Here is a 25971-nt window from a genome sequence, read left to right as displayed (position 1 = left end):
TAGGGGAGTTGACACTTACGGGGAAACCGCGCAGGTCTTGGGTGAAGATTTTCCCCGAGTATCCTCTACCGAACAAGTTCTCCTGACTTAGCATGCATTTGCAAATGAGACACAATTGGTCGTCAGCTCTTTGTCAGCATGTTTGATATTTCGGTACACCAGTTCGCGTTAAGATGCATCTTTAGGTGGTCTGAAAAGAGTGTTTCGGCTTTGCACGCTCTGCACTCGCTACTGCGTTCAGGTACAAAACATGTTCGCGCTTTTGCGCCATGAGTGCGCACAGCATTATCTACTCGCAGGATCAGCACAAAATCGCCCACTTTGCACCTCAAGAGGATCACTGGGGTGCATGTGACTCCCAGCTTTGAATCGTTCGCAGTCCACGTGCAAACAAGAACAATCCATGCATCCCCTGCAGACCTTGGCCACACCCGCGCTGCTGCGCTTGATCGCGTGGCAGCGGCTGGTTCTCCTTGCACACCAGAGCGCTGCAGCGCCCCTTGCGGCGCCGGGAAATTTCATCGCGGATTGCACCTCCTTCTCGCAAGGCGCGAATATGTCGCCCGTCACACTGCCCCCTTCTAGCCATCATAGCAGTAGTCTGGCTTAGTGCTTCATCAAGCCGATGGGCAGAACGTACCTTTCAGTTTTGTTGATATTGGTGTGACATGAAATTCTTTAAACTTGCGAACATTGTACGTTTGAAAATGTTTTGGTTGCACCGGTGGACGATTAAAAAATAAAAAGGCAGCAACAGACTTCATTTTGTGCAAGATTTCATTGCAACTGCAACAGCGATTTTACGCTGCACGCCCAGACTGCTACGGTATTGATTTTATGCTGTCTTTTTTTTCCTGCCGCCACAGGTTGACATCGAGTGGGTGTAACCTGATGGACAGCAACCCTTCGACGCCCCAGTCGTTTTTCCACCCGCACTCGCCGGATGCGGGAGCGAGCATCTACCACGATGGTTCCTCTCTCGACCAGGCCATGCAGTAAGTGCCCTTACTGCCTGCCTGCCCTTCACATGTCCCTTCCCTCCCCTCCCTTTTGCCTTATCTTTCCCTCCCTTATATCATCTCTTGCAATGCCTGAAATTCCCATCCTATAGCCCTGTGTCCTGTATCCTATCCTATAGCCGGCCAACAACTTTTCCCATCCCTCCTCCTCCCTCAAAAGCACGGCACCAATTCCACCAAGCATGTGGACCCGAAAGGAGGAACCATTCAGCGATGGCATCCTTTCTCCCTAATGGTGCTCTGTTTGGCCGCTGGTGATGAAGAGAGACTGCTGGGAATGTCCGGTGGCGACCCCGAAGATCCCCAGAAACTCCTCCTGGCTTGTTCCGAACGTTTTTAGCTTGCTGGAGGAGTGCGGTTCTTTGTGAGCAAAAGAAACAAATGGTCAGAACTGTCACCAAGCACTTGCATTCCTGTGTGGCCGCCCCACCGCCCATTTCTTTTTTCCCGACCACTCCAGCTGGGATGTGCGGCTGCATAAAAAAAAGTTTCCAGGAGGCGCGTGCTCTGAGGAAGCCATTTCTTTTGCCTTCCTGGCCTGTGTAGACTGCGAGGAAATTTTGTTTTTCCGCAGTAGTTACTGCATCTCCTGTGTGCTGCGTATTTTTATTGTTGCATTGCAAAGCACTGTATTGCGAGTGCTGTCGTAGTGGCATTAGTTGCTCTTTTTTTATCTCCCATCTTTATTTGTTCTTCATCCCTTCATTTGTATCGGTCATTCCTTGACTTCATTTTGAAGCAGCTTTTTTTTTACGTCCCCCCCCCCCCCTTTCTTTTAAGCTTTGCTAATATTTTTGGAAACATTTCTCACGTGGTTTGTCAATGCCTCTGGTTTTGCTTTTTAGACTGACGAAGTTATTTTCTGTAGCATGAGTAGGACTCTCTGTTTTAGCCACAGCATATCTCTACATTGTTCCAGCTGTTACCTCATCTTGCTCCCTCCCCTCTCTCGTTATCATTGCATTATGTTTGTATGCGGTCATTTCTTGTTGGTGGGTACCTCTAGTTGACGTAGTTGCAGTCTAGTGTCTGTGTTCTCCTTACTCCTTTGAGCGGTGGAAAGGAAATCCTTTGGTGTCTTCCCAGATGTGTTTATTGTAAGTGGACATAATGTACTTCCTTGAACACGCAGTTATTTTTCCCTACACAGTAGCAAGTTTGGTCTAGTTGTCTTCAGAGTTTTGCACGTTCAGTGCCAGCAGAAGCTTTGTGTACTCATGTAATCGTTATAAGTTGCATTGTATGTTTTATGTTGCATTCTTAGTAGAAAGGCATGCTAACAGTGGATGATCGAGTGTCATTGATCACAGTGAATGGCGCACTTTCTGCCTTTGGTTTTTGTTAAAACCAACAGTAAACAAATTTATGCAAGCATGTTGTTAACGGCTTGATATACCTCTATTGTATGTGCTGAATAGTTTTTTTTTTTTTTTTTTTTTTCTGGTGCACGCTGTGTGTAAGAAGGTGTATATTTAACCCCTCTTTCAATCTAGAATGCCTGCAGAAGATTATTCACACCTTATTAACAATCTGTAGTGAAAATCGGTCATTTTTTATCTTTGACCCCTGGTAGCATTATCTGGGGGGAACACCTCTGTTTTCTATTGTTTTGGGAGGAATAACTGGGCATTACTCGCGCAACTAATGCAGTTCATACATTGGTGGGATTTTCTTTTACTTGAAGATGTAAAGAGTGTGAAGCCGTTTTCAGATGTATTGTTGCTGTATGTCAGCTACTGTATTTCTCAAAATGTACAGGAAAGGAAGTTTTCTTCATAATATTGTCCATGAGTTGTTTCTTCTACAAAATTTGAGAAATATTTAATGTTTTTCAAACGTGGGCGGAGAGCATTTTTTTTAAAACTTATTCGAATATGAGTAGTAAAAGAAACTAAATCAAATATTAATTGAATTGTGATAAATATAAATGTAATGTGACCCAGAATAATTTTAGTAATATTCGCTACTTGTGTGGATATTTGTGTTCAGCAGTTGCATGAGATCCAGAGCATGCAACAGTAGTTATGACTAGGGGGTAAGAAACACTAAATATGCTAGTGTAATGATTGTCTCATTATATGTTGAATAATTATCTTTCAGTGCTGATAACGAAGGCAAATAAACAGATTCTGCGTCCCGCTATATGAGAGGTCCAAATGTGGTGTACGAGCCACATTTGAAACTTTCAATTATTATTTACTATTCGAGAATTTGAGATCACGTTCTTTTTCTAATAATGTTAAGCATATGCTGTTCTCAACAAATGAAATGGATGTATATTGCTTAGCTATTTGAAAATTTAAAGGGTTAGTAATATTTTCAAGTATTCTCAAAGCTTAGCGATAGCGCGTCACTTGCCACAGAGACCAATAAAAGACTGCTGGAAGATTAGCATTGTGAAAAGGATTGAGACAGACGAAGGAATTTGTTTCGCACGGCAGAACACAAGCTTTCAATCGGATTTCGTAAAGAAAGCCGGGTTACCAGAGTCGACGCCGCAACACAGTAAAACCTTTCTTTTTGATGTATTCTTGGCTCGTGTGACTTCTTGGTTTATGCCTGGAAAGCAGGGGCAATTGTACAATTTTTTTTTCCTCATTTACCGATCTTTGTTTACTGATTTCTAAGTGGACAAGTGCAAGAGGATGCATATCTGTAAACAGCGCAGAGATTTCAGCCATATTTGCCTCTTGCTTCTGCACTGGGGAGCCTTATTTGCAAGAAGGGCCAGTTAGTATATCAAGAAAGTAGAATTGTCAATAAATACAGTTTTGCTAAAGTCAACATTTACATCTTATATTGGGGCGTTCAGATCATATTTGAGTGGTGAATTTTTCTGCATTTTTAAAAAATATATGTATCAACAAGGCCTTTTACTGTATTTGGATTGAAATGAAGTATACATGTGCTAGTGTGTCAGAATTTCGGCATTCGTTGAGGAACCTCACTGAATTAAAATTAGTAGCGATAGTTCACAGCATTGTGCTAATGCATAAAGAAAGGGTAACTTATGCCTGTGAATGTAACTAGTTTTACTTGCCTACAATTGAGACCTAAAAACAGATGCTGCGAGCTCAGAGCTTTCATTAAAAAAAAAATCTGTGGTCACGGAAATAAACTGTTTGCCAATAAGAAAGTTGATAGTTGATAGCGCAGCAAACAGAGTGCCTTTCTTTCTACAGGGTACTCCCAAACAAAATGCTAGTGCCAACTCTCCATCCATTATGCGAAGTTGTTTAATGCTACTCTGAGATCTCTCTTGAACAAGGCCAGTATATTCGTGGCAGCATTTTTCGGCCATTCAATTCAGTTCGATCCAGTAATTGTTTGGGCACTAGCATCTCTCCAGGGTTATAAAAAAGACACATCATGATGCCAGCAGCGAATATTTTCTAACAACTTTACATATACTCGCGTGTTTACGAGATGACCATATTTTTATACGTATTGTACTTGAGCACGGTGCTTTCTGCTGTCCACATCATTATCAAGAAAGAAGGCTTGCTTCTTTTCTGCCACCATCTGACTGTTACTGGAGATTGACATTGCAGACGAGCAGATGTTTAATTTCTCTATGAAGAGGCATTTAAACTATTAATGTTAAGCTTCTGCTAGTATATCTCTTGTTCATGAGCCTTATTTGAGAGCATAGATGTGGCGATTTTTATGGACTTGTCTCCTCTCCAAGCATGCATGTGCTGTCCCTGATCTATCCATAGCATCTAGATTCATTGTCAGTTGAGCATATTTTTCTGTTTCTGCTTAAACATTCCAAAAAAAGGTATTTGTTTACAGTCAGTGAAGAAAAGAAGTTTGGAGGTGGTTTGTTTTCACCCAGCTCTGTATAAGGTTCTATTTGTTGCAGTAATTGGGTTCCTTCAAATTTAGGCAAAGAAAGCTTTCTTTTTTTTTTTTCGCTTGATTCTGTTTGTTGGTTCATATTTTTTGTTTCAAAAGAGCTTGCTGAAATTTTTTTCATTAAAATTTATTATTTTTGTTTCATGCGTTTAAGAATTTGTCTCGTTTTAGTTCGAAGGTTTGCTTTCGAAGTTTGTGTTCTAGTTCTCGCATTGCAATTAACCGTTAAGAATCTGCATGTTCATTTCTAATCAGTGCTGCATTGTTTACATAGGAGAATTTAAAGCTGTGCGAGAATCACCTCTTTTATTTGCCACTGCAGTAATTCTTGTCAACATGACTTTCGGGGGACCAAGAAAAATGTTCCAATTACCCGAATGTTCTAATTATCTATTGTCACTGAACAGCTACCGAAAAATGTTTTGCATCACAGTAGTGTTAACATTAGTACTCTTATTTAGGGAATGGTTCACCTCAGTGCTTGACACTCTTCCGTTGTTTACTTTGTAGCTTTTCATTTAATAATAAAATGCATTGGTCCTGGTTTTGTTGCCACACTGTCTAATATGCCATGATATAGTGTACTATACATAGAATTGGAGGTATGTTTCAGTTATCTAATGTGACACTGCATATTTAGTCATTGCCTTGTGAAGATTTTGCACAAAAGTCATAAGTGCTTTCTTTACTGGTATATGTTGTAGTGTAGACCTTTTTAAGGCTGTACTGTTAATGCTGTAACAAAAAAAAAAAAAACCAAAAAACTAATTGAGCACTCTGTGGTTGGCTTTTGGATGGTGCTGTTTGAAAAAAAAAATTGCACAAAGATGTTACTGTTGTTTCCTTGTGACCGAGTTATTGTGGGGCTGTGATGAGACGCGCAGAGGGGAAGATCAAGTTTTTCAAAGCAGGTTGCATCTTTTTATTCTGCTGCTTATTGAAAAAAGAAAGCTTATCATTGAATGTGATTAAGGGACGTTTTTTTTTTACTAACGTCCAGGATTGTTCCACAAGCTTTTTTTTATTGTTCTTTGTTACGTTCATCGTCACTGGCACTAAGGGCATACATTTCAGTACATTTGGTTTGTTAACAGTAAAGTTGTCTTCCTTATAAACATTTTTTCGCACACTTGATTTCTGTTTTTTCCGCACAAGTTTTTAAAGTATTCAAGTTGAAAGACTTGGTGATCTTTGGCTAACTGTAGTGCTGTTGTGAGAGCGGTTTGCTCAAGCAGTAGGACTAAAGAAAAAGCAAAAAAAAAAAAAAAAAAAACTCCTTTGTGGCATCTACATCTCAGTGGATCCTAGAATTTGCAGCTTGCTTTGAGCAATTTGACCTCATATTTTTCTCTATGTATCAAAATGTATGAGTGACCTTTGGTACTTGGTCATCCTTAAGTTAAGGGCCTTTCATTAACTTTCTTTATACAGTTCTACGTTTGCCAAATTGTCCGGAATGCCTTTTCATTCTTGGTAGCCGCGGCCAGCCAGGCTATCTTTGTTTTAAGTGTGATAACTGTTTTCTTCAATTCAAATTAGCATTGACAAACGTAAAATTATGCATACTTTTCAAGTCGTTAGTAAGGATTTAATTACGATTACTGTGTTTCTGCTGCTCTTGCATTCCAAAGGCAAGAGAGAAAATGCATTATTAGTTGAATAACCATCAACTGCAGTACGAGGGCTCTGTTTAATAGCATTGGTTTGGTTCTTATCAAGCTTGCATTATCATGCAGCTTGCCTAATAGCATCTTCTATAGCTCCCGAATGATTTGGCTGGTGGAGATGTGTATGAAGAAAGCGAATGTCAAGTGAAAGACGAGTCACTCGCCGTTATTATACAATGGCCATTCCGCAAGTATGGTAAAAACGCAAGAGATAATGAAACAGTTCAGTTTTCTCCTAAGTGGAAATGTACGGAAATGTTAGCGTGTTGTTGTACCCACTTTCCACCGGCACCGACAGTCGATAGGCTCTCGGCAACCACTTGTAATCACTGTATGGTGATTGTTGTTGAAGGTAATTTAGTACTGAGTCAGTGAATTTAAATTTGGTTGAACTTCAACTCGAGACAAGCAGTGTCCCGGACATCCAACGGAGGTCACCATTCAAGAAAGGGCATTATCATGGCAGACTGCCGAATGAAATCGTGTAAGATAACCGAGATTTGTTTTTTTTTTTTCCATACTTGTCGAATGAGCCTAATAGTTCTCCAGTATATATTTCTGTGTGCTTTGCCCTAATGTGGCCATTGCCGTAACGACCGAGAGTGATGTCTCTGTGACCACAGTTGTTTGTACCTATCCCGCTGCTCATTGTTTCCTTTTTCCTTGGCAGCCTTCGAAATGCTGTGTGTGTATGTGTAACGCTAGTTGTCAGTCGAGCACAGTGCATATTATATATATATATATACATGAATTTGCCAAAGCAAGGAGGAGTCACCGTATGCTGTTTCTGCTTCTGTTTCCCATGTGAATTGCCGGGGACTGTCTTCCCTCCCATTGTACATTTGCTTCTTTTTGTTGCGTTTTTTTGAAGAGTTTGTTGCAGAGTTGTTTATTTGTGCAGTGCATTCTTTCTCTTTTCCTTGGTTTTCCACCCGCACTGTAATTCACGTGCCATCATTTGTGTGCTTTGCTTTTTGGCAAGCCTCCCATGCGTTGACAATAAACAGTTATGTTGGCTCTTTTCTTTGCAAATAGCTCTCAATGATGAACTCTACTTGGGCATTCGTCTGGGTCTTGTGGCATACCTCGACGCCTTCGTTGCGAGGACTCCACTGCTGTTGCTTTTGCTGCACTAGTGAACCTTGCCATTTAGGACAATTATGTGCAGAGTATGCAGCTTTATGGTCATATTCGGCAAGTTCTCTTGCCCTAAGGTTTGCAAGAGACTTAAGGTTTGGCCCTAGCTCAGTGTTTCATTTTTTTTTTTTTACATACATTTGTACATCTGTGCAAGCTGGAACCTGACTCAGCACCTGTCACAGTAGAAAAATATATTCAGGTACGTCGCCACCCTCAAGAGGTCGTCAAGGCAAAGTGCTAGCACTTGCTTCCTCTTGTGGAAGATAGTTCCTCAAGGCTAGCATGCTATGCCTCTTGGAAAAACGTTGACTGTCACAGACTGGATGAACTTCGTGTCAACCCAACGTCCGCACTCTGGATGCATGCACACTCTTCTAGAGTCTGAAGGGATCAGCTCACCAGTGCAAGACTTTTTATTTTTTTTACTTTGTGTGGTGTAGTTGCTTCTTTTGACAAGGAAGTCGACCACGGAATTTTTTTTCCCCCCGTTTCCAAGCACTCTGCTAGCCTTCACTGGTCTTGACAAGAAGCAGGCCAGAGTAAAAATGTGCGAGCTTTGTGCTTTCTCGCTCTCTTCTATCCTTTTAAATTTCTCTCCGTTTCCCTTTCCTACCCCGAATTCTTTACATGTGCATTGCAGAGCAAGCAAGTGTTAGTTGCCTTGACCCCCAACTTGTTGGCCGTGCTGTTCTGCCACACACTTATTGTTGTGAACATTTCTTAAGGTAACATAAGGGGGGTTGTTTATTTGCTAGGAAGGGGGGTGAACAGGAAGAGGTCAGGTGCTGTCGAAGGTGCAGCGGCAGTCGGAGCCCCTACCCCGCCTAATGCCTGTTCTTCTTGGTTCTTTCCGCTAGGGCGGGGCTGTCGGCAGCGCCTGACCTCGACTACAACCTGTCTGACATGGACCTTGCAGATTTGGATGTGCCTGTTGATTTTTCAAGCATCAACGTTAACGAGCTCGTGACCTACTCTACCAAAGCTAACTGAGCTCCCCCCTCCTTCTCCTACAGGTGAGCTCAGGAATATGCCACTCGCTCTCATCTTTTTTTTTCTCTTCTCTCTTGCACAAGTATCGCCAGAACAACCTCCTCCCCCCCCACTATCGCATAGATATTCCCACCCCGTTTACTGCCCCTGCAGTGCTACTCATGTTGGCTTCACAGCAGATCATTTTAGCACGCCTTAGCATTAGTATGGTAGCAACTTTCTATCTTTTGTTTAGTTTAGCCCTGTCTTGTAACGGCTGTCGCACCACTTGCTTGCTGCTGCTGCACACATGTTCCACCCACTCTTCTGCTTTCCCTCACCTCTCCGGCCTTTTTTTTCCTTCTTACGTGGCCTTTCTTCAAGCTCTGCATCCTCTTGGCAACTTGAGCTGCACTCGGAAGCGTCGAATTAAGTTAGTGTGTCATCATGAGGCGGTTAGCAATAGAGCTTGAATATGCGGCCCTCTTTCAAATGTGACAGTTTGGTCAAGCAACGAAACGTGACCTGGGCAGAAATTTCTCGCGTCGCCAGGAATTTTCAATGTCTTATTCACAGGGTGTTTTACATCAGTAAACATCGTTTTTGAAGAAAGCATTTTCAAGTACGTTGCACAGCAACATTGTATTAGTGCAGAAATGATACACTTGTAGACCTATGACTGTGGTCAACCACGAGTGAAATTGATTGAAGCAAGTTTGTAAGCTGTGTCAAGGTAGAGAAGCTTCCTTACATGGCACCAGCGGCCCCAGTGACAGTGTGGACGCTGTGCAGAAGGAAGTGACGTGTCGGCCGCATGAGTGTGAAACTACTTGTAGGATAGACACAGTTACAGATGCTTCACCCCTGTAACTAAGCTGTCACCGGCGTGGTTTAGCTATCATAGTTATATTCCTATAGGACTTCAGCCTGGCTTAGAGTGCACAAAAGCGATCCTTGCACAGTCTCGATATATGTTCGTATTCCTGGAATCTGCGTGACGCTTCTTTAACTGTGCATCCTTGTAGGCAAACGCTAAGGTTTGTGACTTTCATAGCGAGTGTAGAGGCGTATTTACTTCAGTTTCAGTCGTGTAAATGCAGTGTTTATAGAGTTGTATGATAATTAATATGAAATAGTAAGGCTTACGATCATTGGGAAGAGCGGGTTACACACGCTACTAGGTCTTTACATTGCCCCACTGAAGAAAACTGCTGCTTGGGGCCATCATCATTGTTCTTTTAATGTCCGTCTACTAGCTCAGGCATATGTTGTTTGAATCGTAAATATTGGCCATGATCAGGTGTGGTCATCCCTATGAGTGTTGAGAAAGTCCACACTGCACAAAAAAAAAAAAAAAGGCTATAATTTGTGTGTGTCCGACACAGCCCCTCGATTTCTACTGTTTTGCTATTGTAATAATCTTTTCTGTTGCCTTGCCCACTGCACGTTTTCTTCACAACTTGCACGTAGAATAATCAACTTATTATCAAGTTTTTTGCAGCTACTTAATCAACTGCCTTAATGAGTCGTGGTGTTATGTGCAGCATGCCGAAGGTCATGCTTGTTTGGAAGCGTTCATGCATTCAGACCAGTACTGGGTGGTGTATGCAGCTTTTAGCTGCGTGGTTCCTAAGTTTTGAAGCGAAAGCTTCACTATTCTAGGTAGAGCCGGTCTTCACGTGGCCAGAGTCCTTCAATACTCCTAATGGTCATGAAACTCCCGTCAAAGTTTGGTTTGCTGACAAAGGAGGCTGCGAGGAGTGCCACCGTTGACACAGGAGGGGGGGGTTGCTACGAGCGGTGCTAATCCAATTCAGAACAGTGCATTCTCGCTCACGATACTTCCAGAGCAGGGAACATCTTCATTTATTTGCCTTTTGAGTTTATCATTGTACATTTCGGCGCACATAAGTTTACCATTTTGACGCCATGTTTCCACGATCTGTAAGTTGAAAATGCTACGACACATTGTCGGTACATTCTCCGACCCGGATCGAATAACATCGTTTTAAATTTGGACACATTTAGGTACACATTACAGCATGTACCGAGGTGTTTACTGTCATCAGCGGTCGTGCGCAAAATAAAAAAGTGGACACCTTATACAGAACAGTGTATTCACAACTCTCATATAGTGGTTACGGCAGTTCGGAAGTGAGGAAAGCAGCGGATGGTTTTCCAAATAAACACATCATTGGGTTGACAAGCGTCGGCAAAGAAGCACACACTCAGCGGTGCTGATAGCAAGAAAGAGTGCTTGGTGCTCAAAAAGCGCAGGTAATATGCTTCTCTCGTGGTATTTAAACGCCCCTTGGTCAAATTAGCGATGTGCATGGGGCTTGACGTCCCAAAGCGACTCGGTCTATGAAAGACGCCCTTCTGGAAGGCTCCGGAAATTTCGACCACCTGTGATTCTTTAATGTACACTGACATCGCACGCCACCCGGCCGCCTTGATTCTTCACTTCCACTGAAAAGCGATCGCCACGACCAGTATTCGATCCCGTGTTCTTAGGCACAACAGTTGAGCGTTCTAGCCACTGCACCACCGCAGCGAGGCAGAAATTTTAGAAAGAAAAACTGATAAGAAGCAAAGCTACTAAAATAAGCAAGAAAGTAAAGTAAAAGTAAATTTGCGGATGTCAGAAGAGCAATTAGTGAAACGCAGAATGAATTCATAATGGAACTAGGCACTGAACTCTCAATGCTATCGCATTTTTGCACGTAAGCACTCACCCCTGTAAATTTTTTTACCAACTAGTCGACATTACAATGGCTGCTGTATGTAATTTCTCTTGTCAATTTTATTTGCACTCTATTGCACCGTTCCTATTTTTCGCAACAAAGCGTTTCTTATATGACATTTCAAGCGTAATTGTTTCCTTCTGGGCTGTGTTATGCAGTGTATAATTTCCTCCCGCTCCCTTCTACAATGCCTTTGGGCTTTGAGAATATTTAAATAAATGCCGGCTGTTAGATGTTTTACCTCCGCTGCACTGTCGCTTTCAAGGCGTTTATTTTTAGCCAAGTAAAAAAAATGTACATTTTGTTGACATTTTTTGACATTTTTTTTACTTAGCTAAAAATGAACGCATCATTTCAGAAATAATGAAATATGACGCCACTAGGAGATTGACAAGGACGTGGTTCTGTCATCGCGTGGAAGCCCTTCAAACACTTTTGGAACTGAAACAGGCATCAGTCTGTTTAGGGAGTTCTTCATAGACAAGACCCAAATTTATCGTACCGCATGATCCATGGTGCCTAAATATTTATCAGAAAAACACATTTGAGGAGTCAAATCGGAGGTCACAGACCTCTTTTTGGCAGGTGGCGCGTATCCATGTCTGTTGTAGTTCGACACTATGAATGAAACAAGGAAGTGAAGCCAACACCGCCGTGTGGCTGCTTTGGGCAGCGTACCAAGTTCTCCCATCAACTGATGGAGAAGTTTCATGACCGTAAAGCGGTATTGAAGGACTATGGCATGGCACTAAATTTGACTTTCAAGTGACCTTTACAGATAATGTGCCTTTCCTTTCTCATAAACCAATGTACAATACACAAGAAAAAAAGACACGACCCTGACCTGGTTTGTTTTAGGCGTCCACCATTCCCTGGTGTCTGCCCAAAAGTACAAGGTGCCGTAGATTGAAAAGGCGGTATTACAGAGGCTATCGCTGCAACACACAGCAACCCCCACTTTTTTTTTTTTTGCAACATTGGACTAGCGCATTTGAAGAAAGCTTGTGAAGGTTGCGAAGGCAGGTTGACCTTGGACTGATGTGTCATGATGGCCTTGTGGGGCCACAACAATTTTAGAGGTTTCAGCTAGGTCTTTTGGACAATTTTTTTATTTTTGAAAATTCCGGCTGCAACTCGCTGCAAAGAAGGGCAGCAAAAATGGACAAAAGGTGAGCATAACGAGGCAATAAGCTCTGAGGTTCACATGTCCAGACTTTCCATGTTTTAGGGTTGCAAGGCTCTTGCTCGAGAACAAAGTTTCTAAAGAAAAAACGAGAGTTCTGCAATGACGTACGTACGCCATTGAAGGTCTGTGAAAATTTCACGCATCGTATGAATAAATAGCTGAGCAGTGTTTAATAATTAAAACCCTGTGCAGAAACAAAATATTTGCAGAAGGTGACATCTAACAACTGAATTTGTTTCATTTTGTTTTGTGGATTATGCATCTTTTAGTTTGCCAAGTTTAGTTTTACTTTCAGCTGCAGAGATGGGATGTGGGCTCAGTTTTGAGCTGACGCTCTCAGTTTAAACGAGTCCTTTCTGGGAACCAATCACATTTTCATATAGCGAATTTCTCACTTAGCGTGTACTGCTGTGAAGCCATGTAAGTAGGGCACCGCAAGAGAATAGTGTCACTGTACCTCGTACCACTCCTACTTATTGGTAAGGGTTTTGACGAATGAATGGAGCAGCATAAAGCAACTTGCTTAGCATTGAAAATCATGGACAAGGCAACAAGGCATTGTGGCTATGAAAGTTTCTAACAAACCTTCAAATACACTGCCTCGCCGTGGTGGTGCAGTGGTAAGACGTCAGACTACTGTGCCGGAGTACCCGGATTTGATTCCGAATGCCGGCAGCTGCGTTTCTATGGAGGCGAAATGAAGAGGCGTCCGTGTGCTGTGCGATGTCGGGGCACGTTAAAGATCTCCAGGTGGTCGAAATTACTCCGTAGCCCTCCGCTACGACTCCTCTTTCTCTCCACCTTCACTCCCACCTTCCTGCTTTCCCTTATGGTGCAGTTCAGGTGTCTGCAGAAAAAAGTGACAGATACTGTGCCTTTCCCTTTCTGTGAACCAATTATTGATTTTATAACCTTTAAATACATGCAGCTTGTGTTAGAGCTCAAACCTAGATTTAGATTTTACTATTGGTGATAGTCCTCATACTTTTATTTTTTTCGTGCTCGTGCATTTTTTTTTTTTTTTGCCTAAAATTTACTAGGCGCAAGATCCTACAGTTTTGTATGAGAATAAAAACGGCTATATTAAACAACCACTATTAGACTCGTGCACTTTGAGCAAAAAAAAAAAGTTTTCTTCCCTCGTTCTACTTGTAATAAAATTGCCACCCATGAATGTTCTTTGTTTTAGTCGTAAAAATAAAAACTAACTTAGGCTGTTTATTGCAGTCACTCTGTGGAAAATTTTGTTCGCTTGCACTTCATAGTTTCAAAGAAAAAAAAAGGTTCAAACCTTCAGGAGTGCTGGTCTGCAATAAATGTAAATAAAGCCTCTGAAAACTTCGTCTCCACTCTCTACTCTGTTAACGGATGTTAATGAATTTTTGAGGTTTTCAGTACCTAAGCATAATATATTTTCTTGTTGCTATGTGGTGCCCTATAAGAAGATCACGAAGTATGCAACTTTTTTTAACAAATTGCAAATAAAGATTTAAAAAAACTGCCTGTTCCACTTGATGTCACCGTGAACAATGATCAATAAAGGAGGTTTGAAATTGCAAATCTTCCAAGTCGAATATATATTCTGAAGGTTAAAGAGATGCTCTCTCAGAAAAGTTTCAAAATGTAGCAGTCATTACTTTCTTTTCAATTGTACAAAACAAGAAAAGCCCACCCCAAGTAAAGGTAAATGGTGAGTGAAGCATTCACAAACTGACTGAAGATGGTTTGCAGCGTATAAAAGCGGATGACTGTGTGCTGTAAGCCCTGGTGAAGAAATCGCAGTTTTGTTACAAATTTGAATTTCAGGTAAGTTATTTATTAAATACAGGGACTGAATATAGTGAATGCAGTCTTGATAAACACACCCACACGTCGAACCAAACACGCCTGCCCTAAAAACAGTAACGGCATAAATTGCCATTAAAATTTCTGCAGGTAAATGTTTAAGTTTGCTATCATAAAAACAAGTAAAAATTTTTTTTAATCATTCTATTCCACATCTGCGTTTCCCAATATTTACCACTGGATGAAGTGCACATAGCTCTCACTGGCTTCGAGCCAGCAAGTCCACACCTAGAGTGTGGCATTAATTTATCCAGTGACAAGAAGTGGGAAATATAAAAGGATAGAATTGGTTTAATTGGCACCTTGCTAAACACAACTCTAAGTAAATTGGAATAATTGAAATTAAATAAATGAACTGAATTTAGCAAGACAATTTTGGGCAAAAAGTGAATCTGAATATTGAAAACCGAGTGTAAATTGAAAAGAATATTATTCAGATACTGCAAAGTTGTTATAGATGAAGGGATGAGTCGTCGCTGTAGAAGGCCCAGTTGAAAATAAGATTTTTTTTCTTCAAAATTATTAAGAGGCAGTACTGCTGTGAAAAGAAACATATTGCAGATAAAAAAATTAATTTTCACCCATTATCATCATAATCTGTTATAGCTGTGGGGTCTACAAAGCATTAAATAAAGCTGGAGTAATGCAGTAAATGCTTGTTTACAGTTGCTTGCTAATGGTTACTGTTAGTGGGAAAAAAAAATACTATTGCCGCAACCAATCGCCCGCATATTTAACTACCACTCTCGCGCTGTGCATTGAATGCCATTGTCGTTATCAACATCGTCTGTGCGCAATTGGATATAAACGCACTACTGTTGTATTTATATAGTTATGGTGCCATCGTAAATTTATGGTGCTCTGCCACTCAGGTCTCCAGTCACCAATTTCACTAATTCTTGCCTGTGTTTTGCTACCTGTTTAGATCAAATTGAAATTCATAATTTCATAGTGTTAGGATGTTCACAGACTGCACACTCACTATTCGAACTTTTCGGGAATAATTCTAAAGTGTGGTATGCATTGAATCGAATAGCAAATACCGTTTGAAGACTATTCAGAAATTTAGAATATCTACAAACCTCTACTCATGAGGCATCCTGCATTTTCCAAAGCACTTCCTTTGGACGACATACCTAACTTCTCAGCCTAAAAAAAAAAAAAAATAATCGTCCATTGCTGGCTTTCAATCGATGCTTTGTTTTTGCCAACCAGAACCAAAAAGAACCGTCACTGACCAATCACTTTTTTTTTTCTTAATTTGTTGCACATTTTAAAATCGCGGCAATCAGGTACGCAGATTCACCGCTGTACAGCGATCCATTTTTCTCGCGCATGCAGAACCACCCGTACCTATGTGACATGATCCAGCCAGCGCTTTGACGACCTGATTTATGTAAATGACTGATTGTTGCTGTAACAATAATGTGCATTTATGTTTACATGACAGGGCAGAACTAAGTTGAAAGCAGTTACCTTATTTTAGAAGCCTTCTTGCTTCCTCAGGATGCCGTTCAAATGTGTCAATAAGAAGTTAGTCGAAATTCAGCGCTGCTAGTGTTTACTTGAGTTGCTTAATTCCTCATGTATATTCGCATGTAATGACAAACCAATCTGATGGGGGGAGGAATGACTGCATTCGAAGAACAGTGTTTAGGAATACAGCACTTAAAGCATATGCCTTTTAATTATACAGTTCTAGCAGTAATTTGTCGAACTCTAACCACTGCACTGCAAGTAATGTTGGACTTCCTGTGGACATTGTCGGGCTTGAATGAAAAAAAACAAACAAGTAAACTGCATCAGGTGGTTAGTTTTTGCCTGACGCTAGGATTTGGAACGTCAAGGTAGTTGTCTATGTGGTGGGAAATTTTCTTTCAACAGTTTCTTAGCACTGTTCGCTTTTTTTGTTTTATACACTTAAGGACCACCAGCATTTCTGAAATGCAAACACTACCTACCATGACGGCTTGGAATCTTTAGCATTGCTTGGCATCTTTGATGTTCTGCTATAGAGCCCAAGATAGTGAGGTTAAACCCTGACCAGGGTAACCTCAGTTCGATGGAGAGCAGACACAAAATAATTCCTGCCCCGTTCATGTCTGTGCTTGTTAACGAGTCTAATGGTTGATCCTAATTTCAGCATCCTTCCTAGCTTGTGTGCGATTGCAAGGCATAAAAACCTCTTATACCACTCCTCTTAAACTATTAAACAAGAACAAAAAGTTAGCACCAGGTAAATTAAACGAACAGAACTAGACTACTATCTTCTGGGAATATTATTAGGCCGTACTGGGGAATACTGCACTACTTGATAGACAGAGACAAGTGAAAGACGACACACGAATGAGGCGCACGATTTGCACTTCATTCGTGTGTCGTCTTTCACTTGTCTCTGTCTATCAAGTAGCACAGTATTCCCCAGTATGATCAACCAACTGGCTGGCCCCCGTGTTTGCATTATTAGGCCCTTGCAATGTATGAATTTTACATATTGCAGCATATTACATGCAGAGGTAACACAGGCAGGGTAGAGCGCATTATTTAGAGTGTTCTGCAACTTTATCGGAGCCATTTCAAAAAACTTTCCCATCTCAACTGGATGCTCATTTCCGCTGAAACCATGCACAAAGCTTGCGCGTTGTTGACCCTTCTGTTACATATTAAGTTTCATCGTGGTTGCTGGTTTGGCTGGTTATGCTCAGCCTGGTTTGGCTGAGCATAATGAAAAACCAGAACCGCCTGTGATGAGATTTAGGAGCGATAGACACCAGCACCGAGCTTCCGGGAAAAGACAGTTGTGGCACCATCTGGTGTCACTGAAGGAATTCGCCGTTGTCCTCAGGTGGTCAGGCAAGCACGCCACATTTTCATAATGATGCTAGATGGCGCCACCGCTGCCTTTCACCGGAAAATTGGCGGTTGCATCTTTCGCTCCTTCAGTCTTGTTACAGACGGTTCTCGTTTCTCATCATTCGGGGCCAGAGAAAGTAAACACTACTGTAAGACTTGCTACACAACATAAGGTCAACAATATGCAAGCTTTCTGTACAGCTGCAAATGTGGTGGGGGGGGGGGGGGGGGATTTTTCAAAACGGTTCCGATAAAGTTGCAGAACACTTTGTGTGTGTGTGTGTGTGTGTGTGTGTGTGTGTGTGTGTGTGTGTGTGTGTGTGTGTGTGTGTGTGTGTGTGTGTGTGTGTGTGTGTGTGTGTGTGTGTGTGTGTGTGAGAGAGAGAGAGACGAACAAAAAGCCAGCAGCAAGCTGTGGGAACTAACCTGGTGCTGTATGGCAAAAACAGCGATAGGCAGCGTAGCCCAGCCCTGAGCTCGTGGCATGTAACTGTCACTAAAGTTCTCACCAAACATCGCAATTAATGTTTTGCAATGGAAAATATAGATGTTTTTTACAGTTAAACCTACTATACAGGGCCCTTCAAGGCAGATATTAATGGCTTGCACAACTTGGACCATGAACACCCAAGCATATGCCATTACTAGGCATGTGACTGGCAAGGTCTTGGGCATTATCAAAAGACACCCAACAGCACTGTGACAGTTTTTGCTGAGTTAACGGTCTTTGCATCGACTGACAACTCTACGTAGCTGATGGTCTGCTTGACTGCGAAGATATTGACTGTCCATATCCTCTGAGTTGGGCTCCCTGTAATAGCTCTCGCTGTAATACTATGTGTACTTTCCATTTATTTTCGCAGTTGCCACATATATTACACGAGGGCTACAGATTTTGGCAAGTACAGGAGTTTATGGTCAGAGTTATTCAGAGTTATTAGTGGGATTTGTGTCTGCTGCCGCTCTTTTCCTTGCTTGGTGCGTTGGGTGAGCGGCCATCCAGAGCCTTGCGAGATGGCATGCACACTTTAACTTGCAAAACAGTATTGTAAATCTGAGGTTCTTGGCTGCATAAAAAGCAGTAACTGCATGCTAAATGTGTTCCGATGTTTTCTTTCTCTTGCAGGGGACGTCAGTACGTACTAACACAGCGCTGACTCGAGACAACAGGTCAAGGCAGGGAATCATGGGCGAAGTGTCTAAGACTGTTCTTTTTTTGTGTGTATGTGTGTTTTTGAGTGTGGATATCCACACTTGTCGCCTATCGTGAGGGAAACTTCTACTGAGGCTGTATTTTCTCTGATCTTTTTGGCCATGCAGTCCCGTACATCTCTGCAGTCTGTGCTACACAGAAGCCGCAGCGATTTCGTGATTCTGCTGGCACACCTGTGGGGTAGCCCTTCATTGTTGCTCTTAACAGCGGCGCACTTTCTAACGACCATGTTGAGTGTTCAACTTCTGTGTCTGCATTGTTTATGCCGTTCAGAGATAACTGCCTGTGGTGCATTTTAACATTTCAGTTGTTTTGAAGGATAACTGTAGACTAGCTTGGTACGCACCTTTGCTTGTGCCAGGACTTTTCCCTAGAAACCTCTTTGTAAAAGGTAACATTGCAATCGAGTGAAACCATCGCACTTCCTGGGGGCTCGCTGCAGGCTACCATAGCCGATTGTCAAGTCTTGTGCTGAACATTGGTGGACATTATAGCTTCCTGTGCAGAAATTTAGCATGGAGACGGCATTCCACAGTTACAAAGTCATTGGCGTACTGCGTATCGGTAATTTCTTGCAGCACTACCAAAGCTGCAATGAGTGCAAATGTGACGTTTTGACATTGCAAAATGCAGTGCTAGTATAAAGTGACCACATGGGCATATGGGGTAACGTGTTAAAGTGAGCATTTGCCAAACGCTGTTTGAAATCGAGCTTTAACGTGCACTCTCATTAAGCGCACTATTTTTAAAGTTTATAGTGCTTGACCCTTGCGTACACTAAAGTAGCATTGCCAACATGACAGCATACTTTCAAGCAAAACTTTTCACTTCAGTGTGAACTTGTTACTGGGTTTTTCAGCAGTTCATTTGTCATAAACAGCACATTGTGTTTTTCATTTGGGCTCATTTCACCTACAGCAGCATCAATGAGCGATAAATTTCTTTATTTCTAATACTGAGTGATGATTCTGCTGATCCTAGGCCTAAAGTAGAATGTCAGTTTGTTGACTAAAATGGTTTCAATTCTAAAAACCAGATGGCACCATTGGGCTGAAGTTTTTGCCGTTACTCATTCGCATACACTGAACTACATGAATATGACAAACAGTGTAACATGGTGCAAAATGCTGCTTTAAAACTTGTTTATGTTCATTCATTGTTTGGTACATAAAAGACATCTATTTAATTATACACCATGAGCAGACTGCTTGCAGAAAACAAGGCGTGAAGGAACACGCTTAATGCACTGTCATGATTGGATGAGGAAATCTCTAGCTTGCATAGTGCTGCATGGAACTGAGGAGGAAAAGTATACGAGTGGGTGTATTTTAGTATGGCTGAAAGTAGTGGAAAACTGGCAGACAGTAAACGGCAGACGGTAAACTGGCGTAGTTTCACAGATGACTTTGAGCGGCTTGGAGCTTTTCGCATGCTACTGGCCAGTGATCCTCTCACTCATTGCATCTTTCTTGACTTTCAAGTTTCCTGCAAGACATTTTGTGGTCATTTTCACCCGTTCGAGCGTACATGCCCACTCTGGAATGCGGTTGGTGGTATATGTTTGTGTTTTTTTCATCGCTCATGCTAGGGAACAGTGCGTAAAGCTTGTTTCCCGGCTGCATGGTGTTGCCAGTGCAGTCACTGTTAGTCTGTTTTTGTGCAATGCTGTCTGCCTACGTTCGTGCTACTGCAGAATTCCTGTCCTGTATATTCCTTGAACTGTGCGATGCCACGTAGCAGACGGCACACACATACACGTGTGTGCCGCAGATGTTCATGTAACATGAGCATATGTCCACATAATGTAAACATATGACTTGGCCGTGCACTGTTTCATAACAGTTGTGGTGTTGAATTTTAAGAGTTTTGTGCACCAGCTTGAAGCTGGACATGAGCTTCTACTGTAGCTGGCACTACAAAGCTTGGATTTATCATAATAACTTGATATCCATAACGCCTGCTTAAAAGGCTTTAAAATCGTTTTGCTTGCACCTTTGCGAGAGAAGCACGCACTCACACATTTTAAGAGTCTTGATTTTTCTTCTGCAGACAGGCTGTAATTCCATGCACTTTGAAGCTCTCCGCGAAAATAATGGAGTGATAAATGCTAGCTACTTTGGTAACTTGCCGCCGCTTTTTACTGATATTCAGTTTTATTTCCTTTTTGCTTATGCAGGCTAGCTTTGCTGCACTCTTTTTGACCTTGTTTCCAAATCAATGTTTTCACACTTCTGCTGACTGATTCATTTTGTGCAGGCAGAAATCTTTCATTATGTTTGATTCTCACCGAGCTACTCTGTACTCGTTTCATTTTTGTCCCTTATGTGTTCTTAATCATCCTTTATTCTGTTTTGCTCCTCTACTTCGTTAGGACATACCCTTTGTGTTTATTTGTAGATAAGAGTGTTGTGTTTATGTGGCTTAATTGCGTGGATATACACCAAGATTTTGTGTACTGCTGTGAGCGTGTGACCTTTTGTCACTGATCTCGAGTTCCTTTTTTTCTTCGTTTGATTTGCGTGTCTGTATCGTAATTGAGTGATTGGGAATTGTTCTGTTTTATTTGAAGTGAAGGAAAAATTCACCCTTTACATAGCATGGCTTCTTCTTAACTCCTTAGCACGTCATTCTTATGTGTATCACATGCTTCCTTCCATGCATTTTATGTGCACTAAGTACAATATTGGCGCCACTTCCGTTATTAGTCTCTTGCATGAAGAGACAAGTGTGTAGTGTTTTATTAATGTTTTATTTTAGCTTTGTGAGCAATCTCTGATCCAGCCTTGCTAGTTTAATGTTTGCAGACCTCATTTTAATTAAAGGAAAAACCAATGTTTGTCAAAGTTTACTTGGTTCTTCCTTTCTCTTTTTTTTTTTTACTGAGCCCTCTTGCTGCATGGTAGATGTGCTATACATAAAGAGCATGTGATGTCTATGAGGCTGATTAATTTAGCTTTATTAGGGTGTAGTCAAAAATAAACCTTGCTTGTGCACATTTTTTAGCTTTTCTTAGGATGCCTAAGGATGGTTTTAATGGGTTGCACAAAAGTGGTAGTTGTGTATAAAGTATGCATACTGATGCTTTGGGAGCTTTCGCACCTATCCTTCACAAGGAAAGGGTTTGTTAGAGGGCTAACTATGAATGTGGGCGATATTTTTAACTTAGATCTCGTTGGCCACTTTTCTGGAGACTACTCTCGTAATTGGCAGTCATGCTGCAGTGCGTTGTAGAAAATATATGCACCATTTTTGTAGGTAGCTGCACAGTGTGGTGTGACAAGTGAAAGTGTACACACGAGGATGCTTGGAGGTTACCTTGTTGTACATTTAGCAAAACATGTATGAACTGGACAGTGAGGTTTTTTTCACTTGAAGATTATGCCGGATAAAGCTGTGCTGTGGGCAGTAATCGTGTTTGTTGGCTTTCACACCTTCAAGTTGGACCATTCTGAACAAGAAGGTGTACAAGTCATGCACAATGTATTTTCTTGTAATGGCTCACCTTAACATTTCTGATACCCTCCTTTGAGACTGTGGAAAAAGGAAGAGTTGCTATAAGAGTCTGTTTCCCCATTCCCCCCTCCTTCCACTTATGTGATGCTTCTTACATTTTGGAACTGGATATTTTAGAAAAGGTATTAGGTTATGCTTGTGTGGATACGCAGGCTGCTTTTTTGTTTCTGACGCACCTACCGAAATGGTGTAAAGTTGTAAAGCACAGATATGTAGAAACAGTGACAATGGCTTCCTTGTTTGTCCCTGTGCAATTTTAAACGCGTTGTTTAATTGCAAGCACATTGTGTATACTGCTTTGCCTTGACGAGGCCCCTTTTCACATTTTTCACCATTCCAGATGGTGCTTTCCTTTTGCGGTACCGCACTAGATTAGGTGTGTGCATTAAAGCGTGTTCCTTTCTTTTTTTTTCTGTGGCGCCACTATTTATTTCATAGGAAACTGCTGGCTACAAGTAATCCCAAGTTTCCTTGTTCCCAGTTGTGCATGAATCATTGTACATAGGGCAGTGCTAGTTTTGTGACATGCTCTTGTTCATAGGTAGTGCTCATTCCTTTCACTGTAAGCAAAATATTATAGTCAGGTACATCTCAACACCTAAGCGACATACTCCTCGAAGCCAAGGATGCCGGATCAAATCCCGGCCGTAGCAGCCGGTTTTCGATGAAAAGCAAGGTGCCCGTCTGTGTATTGTGCAGTGTTTGTGCACGTTGAAGAACCTCAGGTAGTCGGTATTTCCGGAGCCCTCCACTATGGCATCGTCCCTTATAGCCCGAGTCATTTTGGGACATTAAACACTTTAACCCAGTCCAAACCAACTCTCATAACATCATGGTTAATCTCCTGTACATGCTAGTATGATTTTTTGGGGCTGGTAGTTTCAAGGCGATTAACTGTGGCTTGACACGATTGACGCCATGATTATCGGTTAATGTCATGACTGGAGGGCTTTCTCTGAAGGACATATACCACCTCATTCTTGAGTTGTATCTGACTATATCTGTGTGAGTGCTTGGACTTAGCATAGCCACATCGTGCGAGATTGCGTTCCATAAATATTAATTACCCAGATGGTACCCTTTACTGTGCATTTCTCTTTTTTTTTTCTTTTTTGTAGATGCAGCACCAGGCTTGCATGTTTAAATTGTGCATTTTGTTCCAAAGCTGACGGATAGGTCTTTTTCTTGCTTGAAGTCGACTTGCCCTGGCATACACACATGCATGTCATGTATGCATCAGCCGCATTAAGAAGGAATTGGCAAGTGATCCGGTGTCTCAAACATATGCAAAATAAAATACAATTTTTTAACACCAAGTGGCGCTATTATGTGGGGATTATGTGCAATATATCTGCATTTTTACACACTCGTAAAAACAGGCAACCAAGAAATTCTTGTTTTGTGCTGGATTTCACTTTTTTCCTACTCGGAAGTAGCTTGTTATCACTGTTTTGAAAACGTAAAGTGGAATAAACACCTCAAACCAGGAGAAAGTGTTTTTCTCTCAGTTTAACAGCTTGGAAAAGCAGCTCGACATTTCGGTATACCTTACAGCAGGTTAGCTATAAAGAGGTATCCTGAATTGGGCAACCAGAGATTTACTAATGTTATTTCTAAATGAATGCACTGTATTCACATCTGTTTCTGTCCAGATGTGCTGGTACCACTTCTTTTTTTTTTATTGTATAGTTGCTGTTGGTGGTGTTAAATGCAATTTGCCGTCATAGTGGTCTAGGTAACATTAGTGCACACAATCCTTATTGCAATTTGCAATTCAATTAAATACCAATTAGCATTACTTATATTAGCTTTGCATTAAAGAATATGTGGTAATTATGCACATAGGGAATTCGTGCTCGATCCTACAAAGCATCGTTTGCACTGTATATTTTAACTTTGACACATAGTAAATGTCTCGCTTGATTGAGTTTCTTTTCGGTAAAAAGATTTCAAACATAAAAAGTTTGCACTCAACATATGCTTGTGATAAGCTTTACGAATAAAAATAGAAGCAGTAGCACAGTATTTTGCTTATCTTGTATGGGCATTTTTACGTAATGACACAGGACAGAATGCACGTTTCGCACTATAAGTTACTGTCTTGAACATTCATACCATACAGCCAGAAGGTCTTTTGTTGATCAGGATCTTGGACTATTTTGATCTGTTCACTAATGACAATGTAAATGAAGGTTAATTTAACACTTTGCATATGGGCAGAGCTCTAAAATTCAGCTACTACTGTAAAAACCAAACTATTGTTTTTCGAACATATCCTACACTGGCATTATTTTTCTCATGCTTTTTAAAAACCTGGCATCGATGCCTCAGGTTGCGAAGCCTCTCTGGGAATCACGAGTATGGTGTTCAGCACGTGATGTTGTGATGATTTTGTAATCTCCGATGTGTTTGGTGCTGCCATCAGAGAGCGACAGGTACCGAAAATAGTGGCAGATGTTGGGAGACATCACTTGAATATCGTGAACTGTGATGTGTACCGTAATTGGAAAAGCCAGTTTGTACAGGTTCAATTTTTCGACTCGGCCTGTGAAACAAGCTTGAATTAGTAATGATGACAGAGTGTGCTCAAGCATGGAGGTGGAAGCGTGTGACCCATGAGCATTGTTGTGTCCAGTGACATCATTGTATGTTTTGTGCTGTGGTGTTTGTGTTCAAAGTATGTCTCATCATCGTCCACTGTCTGACCTACATCGCAGGTGTTTTTGCGCAAACGTGTGATAGGAAAGGGGTTGCGATATGAAAGCTTCTGCACAAATGTCGATGCCAGTCAAACACTTGTTTTGTTACCTCCATAAAATGGTTCTATTTGATTCAAGTACAAAGCAGAGCTGACACTTGTTTTGCCTCTTCTTTTTACATGACAGTCTCATTTTTGTTGTCTGCGTTTTACTTCACTGTGCATCGTCTTCCCTTGTAGATTAAAAAACGCTTGTTGATTGAAGCATTGTCTCTTGTTTGTATGCTGCCAGTAGCAGGACAGTTTAATGTTCCTGCTTCTTCCATTCTTTGATGCAGTTTCAATGGCACATTTGCCAGCTCCAGTATTAAGTAAACATTTTTCTTAAGGTGGCAGAGAAAGTCTGTCTCCTTTTAGACATAGAAAGACTGAGTGAAACTCAATACCTTATGTATCCAAGTGTAGCTGAAAACATTGGTCTACTGATAGAAGGCTGGTAAAAATGTAAAATAAAGGATGGGAGGTTCTTGTTGACTATGTGGCATGACACGCATAAGGTAAAGTAGATAAGCAAAATAATGGACGGGGGTCTTGTTCTTTTTACTAAAAATGTCTTATTTCAAGCAACTTGTAAATGCGTTGCTTGCGCTGTAGAGGTAGGCTGCTCAAGTCATATCTATTCTATGCTGGTAGTAAATTGGTATTAATGTACATTGCATTCCGTCAACATGTATTACAGCAAAAAGCCGTAAACGGCCTCACTTTTTATACGAACAATTTGGTTTTACACGGGCAGTTAGAGGTAACGCTATAGGCACGGCTGTGGATGCACCAGTGAAGTGCAGCTTAGTCACTTATGCGACATGATGTCACCTAACTAATCCCAACTGGATTTGTAGCCGGTGCGATTACAATTGTTTACCGTGTTGCTGCAGACGATTTGCCATGAATTCTGTACAAGATAGTGAAAGCCATGTGCTGTAGAAATGATGGTAATGTTTCAGCATCAAAGACCACAAAAGAAGCCCTTAACATGCACGTGAGCACAGAAAACAGGCTTTTTTTTAAATATATTTCAGGTGGAAACACTAACTGGCATAACTGATTTAAGGAACAATTCCAAATTCCCGTTAGTTCTCATTTAACTGCAACTGGAAATCCAACTGGCATCAACTGGGAATAACTTTCTAAAATAGTTGAGTAGTTGGGATTTCCACTTTTTCCGAGATGCCCAACCAAGCAAGGCTAGGTGTCGGATGCTTGCTA

The 25971-nt window shown here is 41.4% G+C and overlaps 1 protein-coding gene across 6 annotated transcripts in view; it reads left to right on the top strand.

The window, feature by feature from the left end:
• Positions 1–24969, top strand: part of Stat92E (Signal transducer and transcription activator Stat92E) — an 80201-nt gene extending 55232 nt beyond the window's left edge. For 3 of the 6 annotated variants that reach the window (XM_084606756.1, XM_084606754.1, XM_084606758.1), the window contains exons 18-19: positions 867–995; positions 1139–5866. In XM_084606756.1, coding sequence (XP_084462882.1) covers positions 867–995; positions 1139–1277 — 268 coding nt within the window. In that variant the 3' untranslated portion in view covers positions 1278–5866. The other 3 variants (XM_084606757.1, XM_084606759.1, XM_084606760.1) reach the window with 3 other exon arrangements.
• The last annotated feature ends 1002 nt before the right edge of the window (positions 24970–25971 follow it).

Source organism: Amblyomma maculatum, chromosome 6 (assembly GCF_055883805.1).
Source record: "Amblyomma maculatum isolate TAMU_Amacu chromosome 6, ASM5588380v1, whole genome shotgun sequence".
NCBI lineage: Eukaryota > Metazoa > Arthropoda > Arachnida > Ixodida > Ixodidae > Amblyomma > Amblyomma maculatum.
Note: the sequence above shows the minus strand (reverse complement) of the source record. Positions and strands in the feature narration are given on the sequence as shown.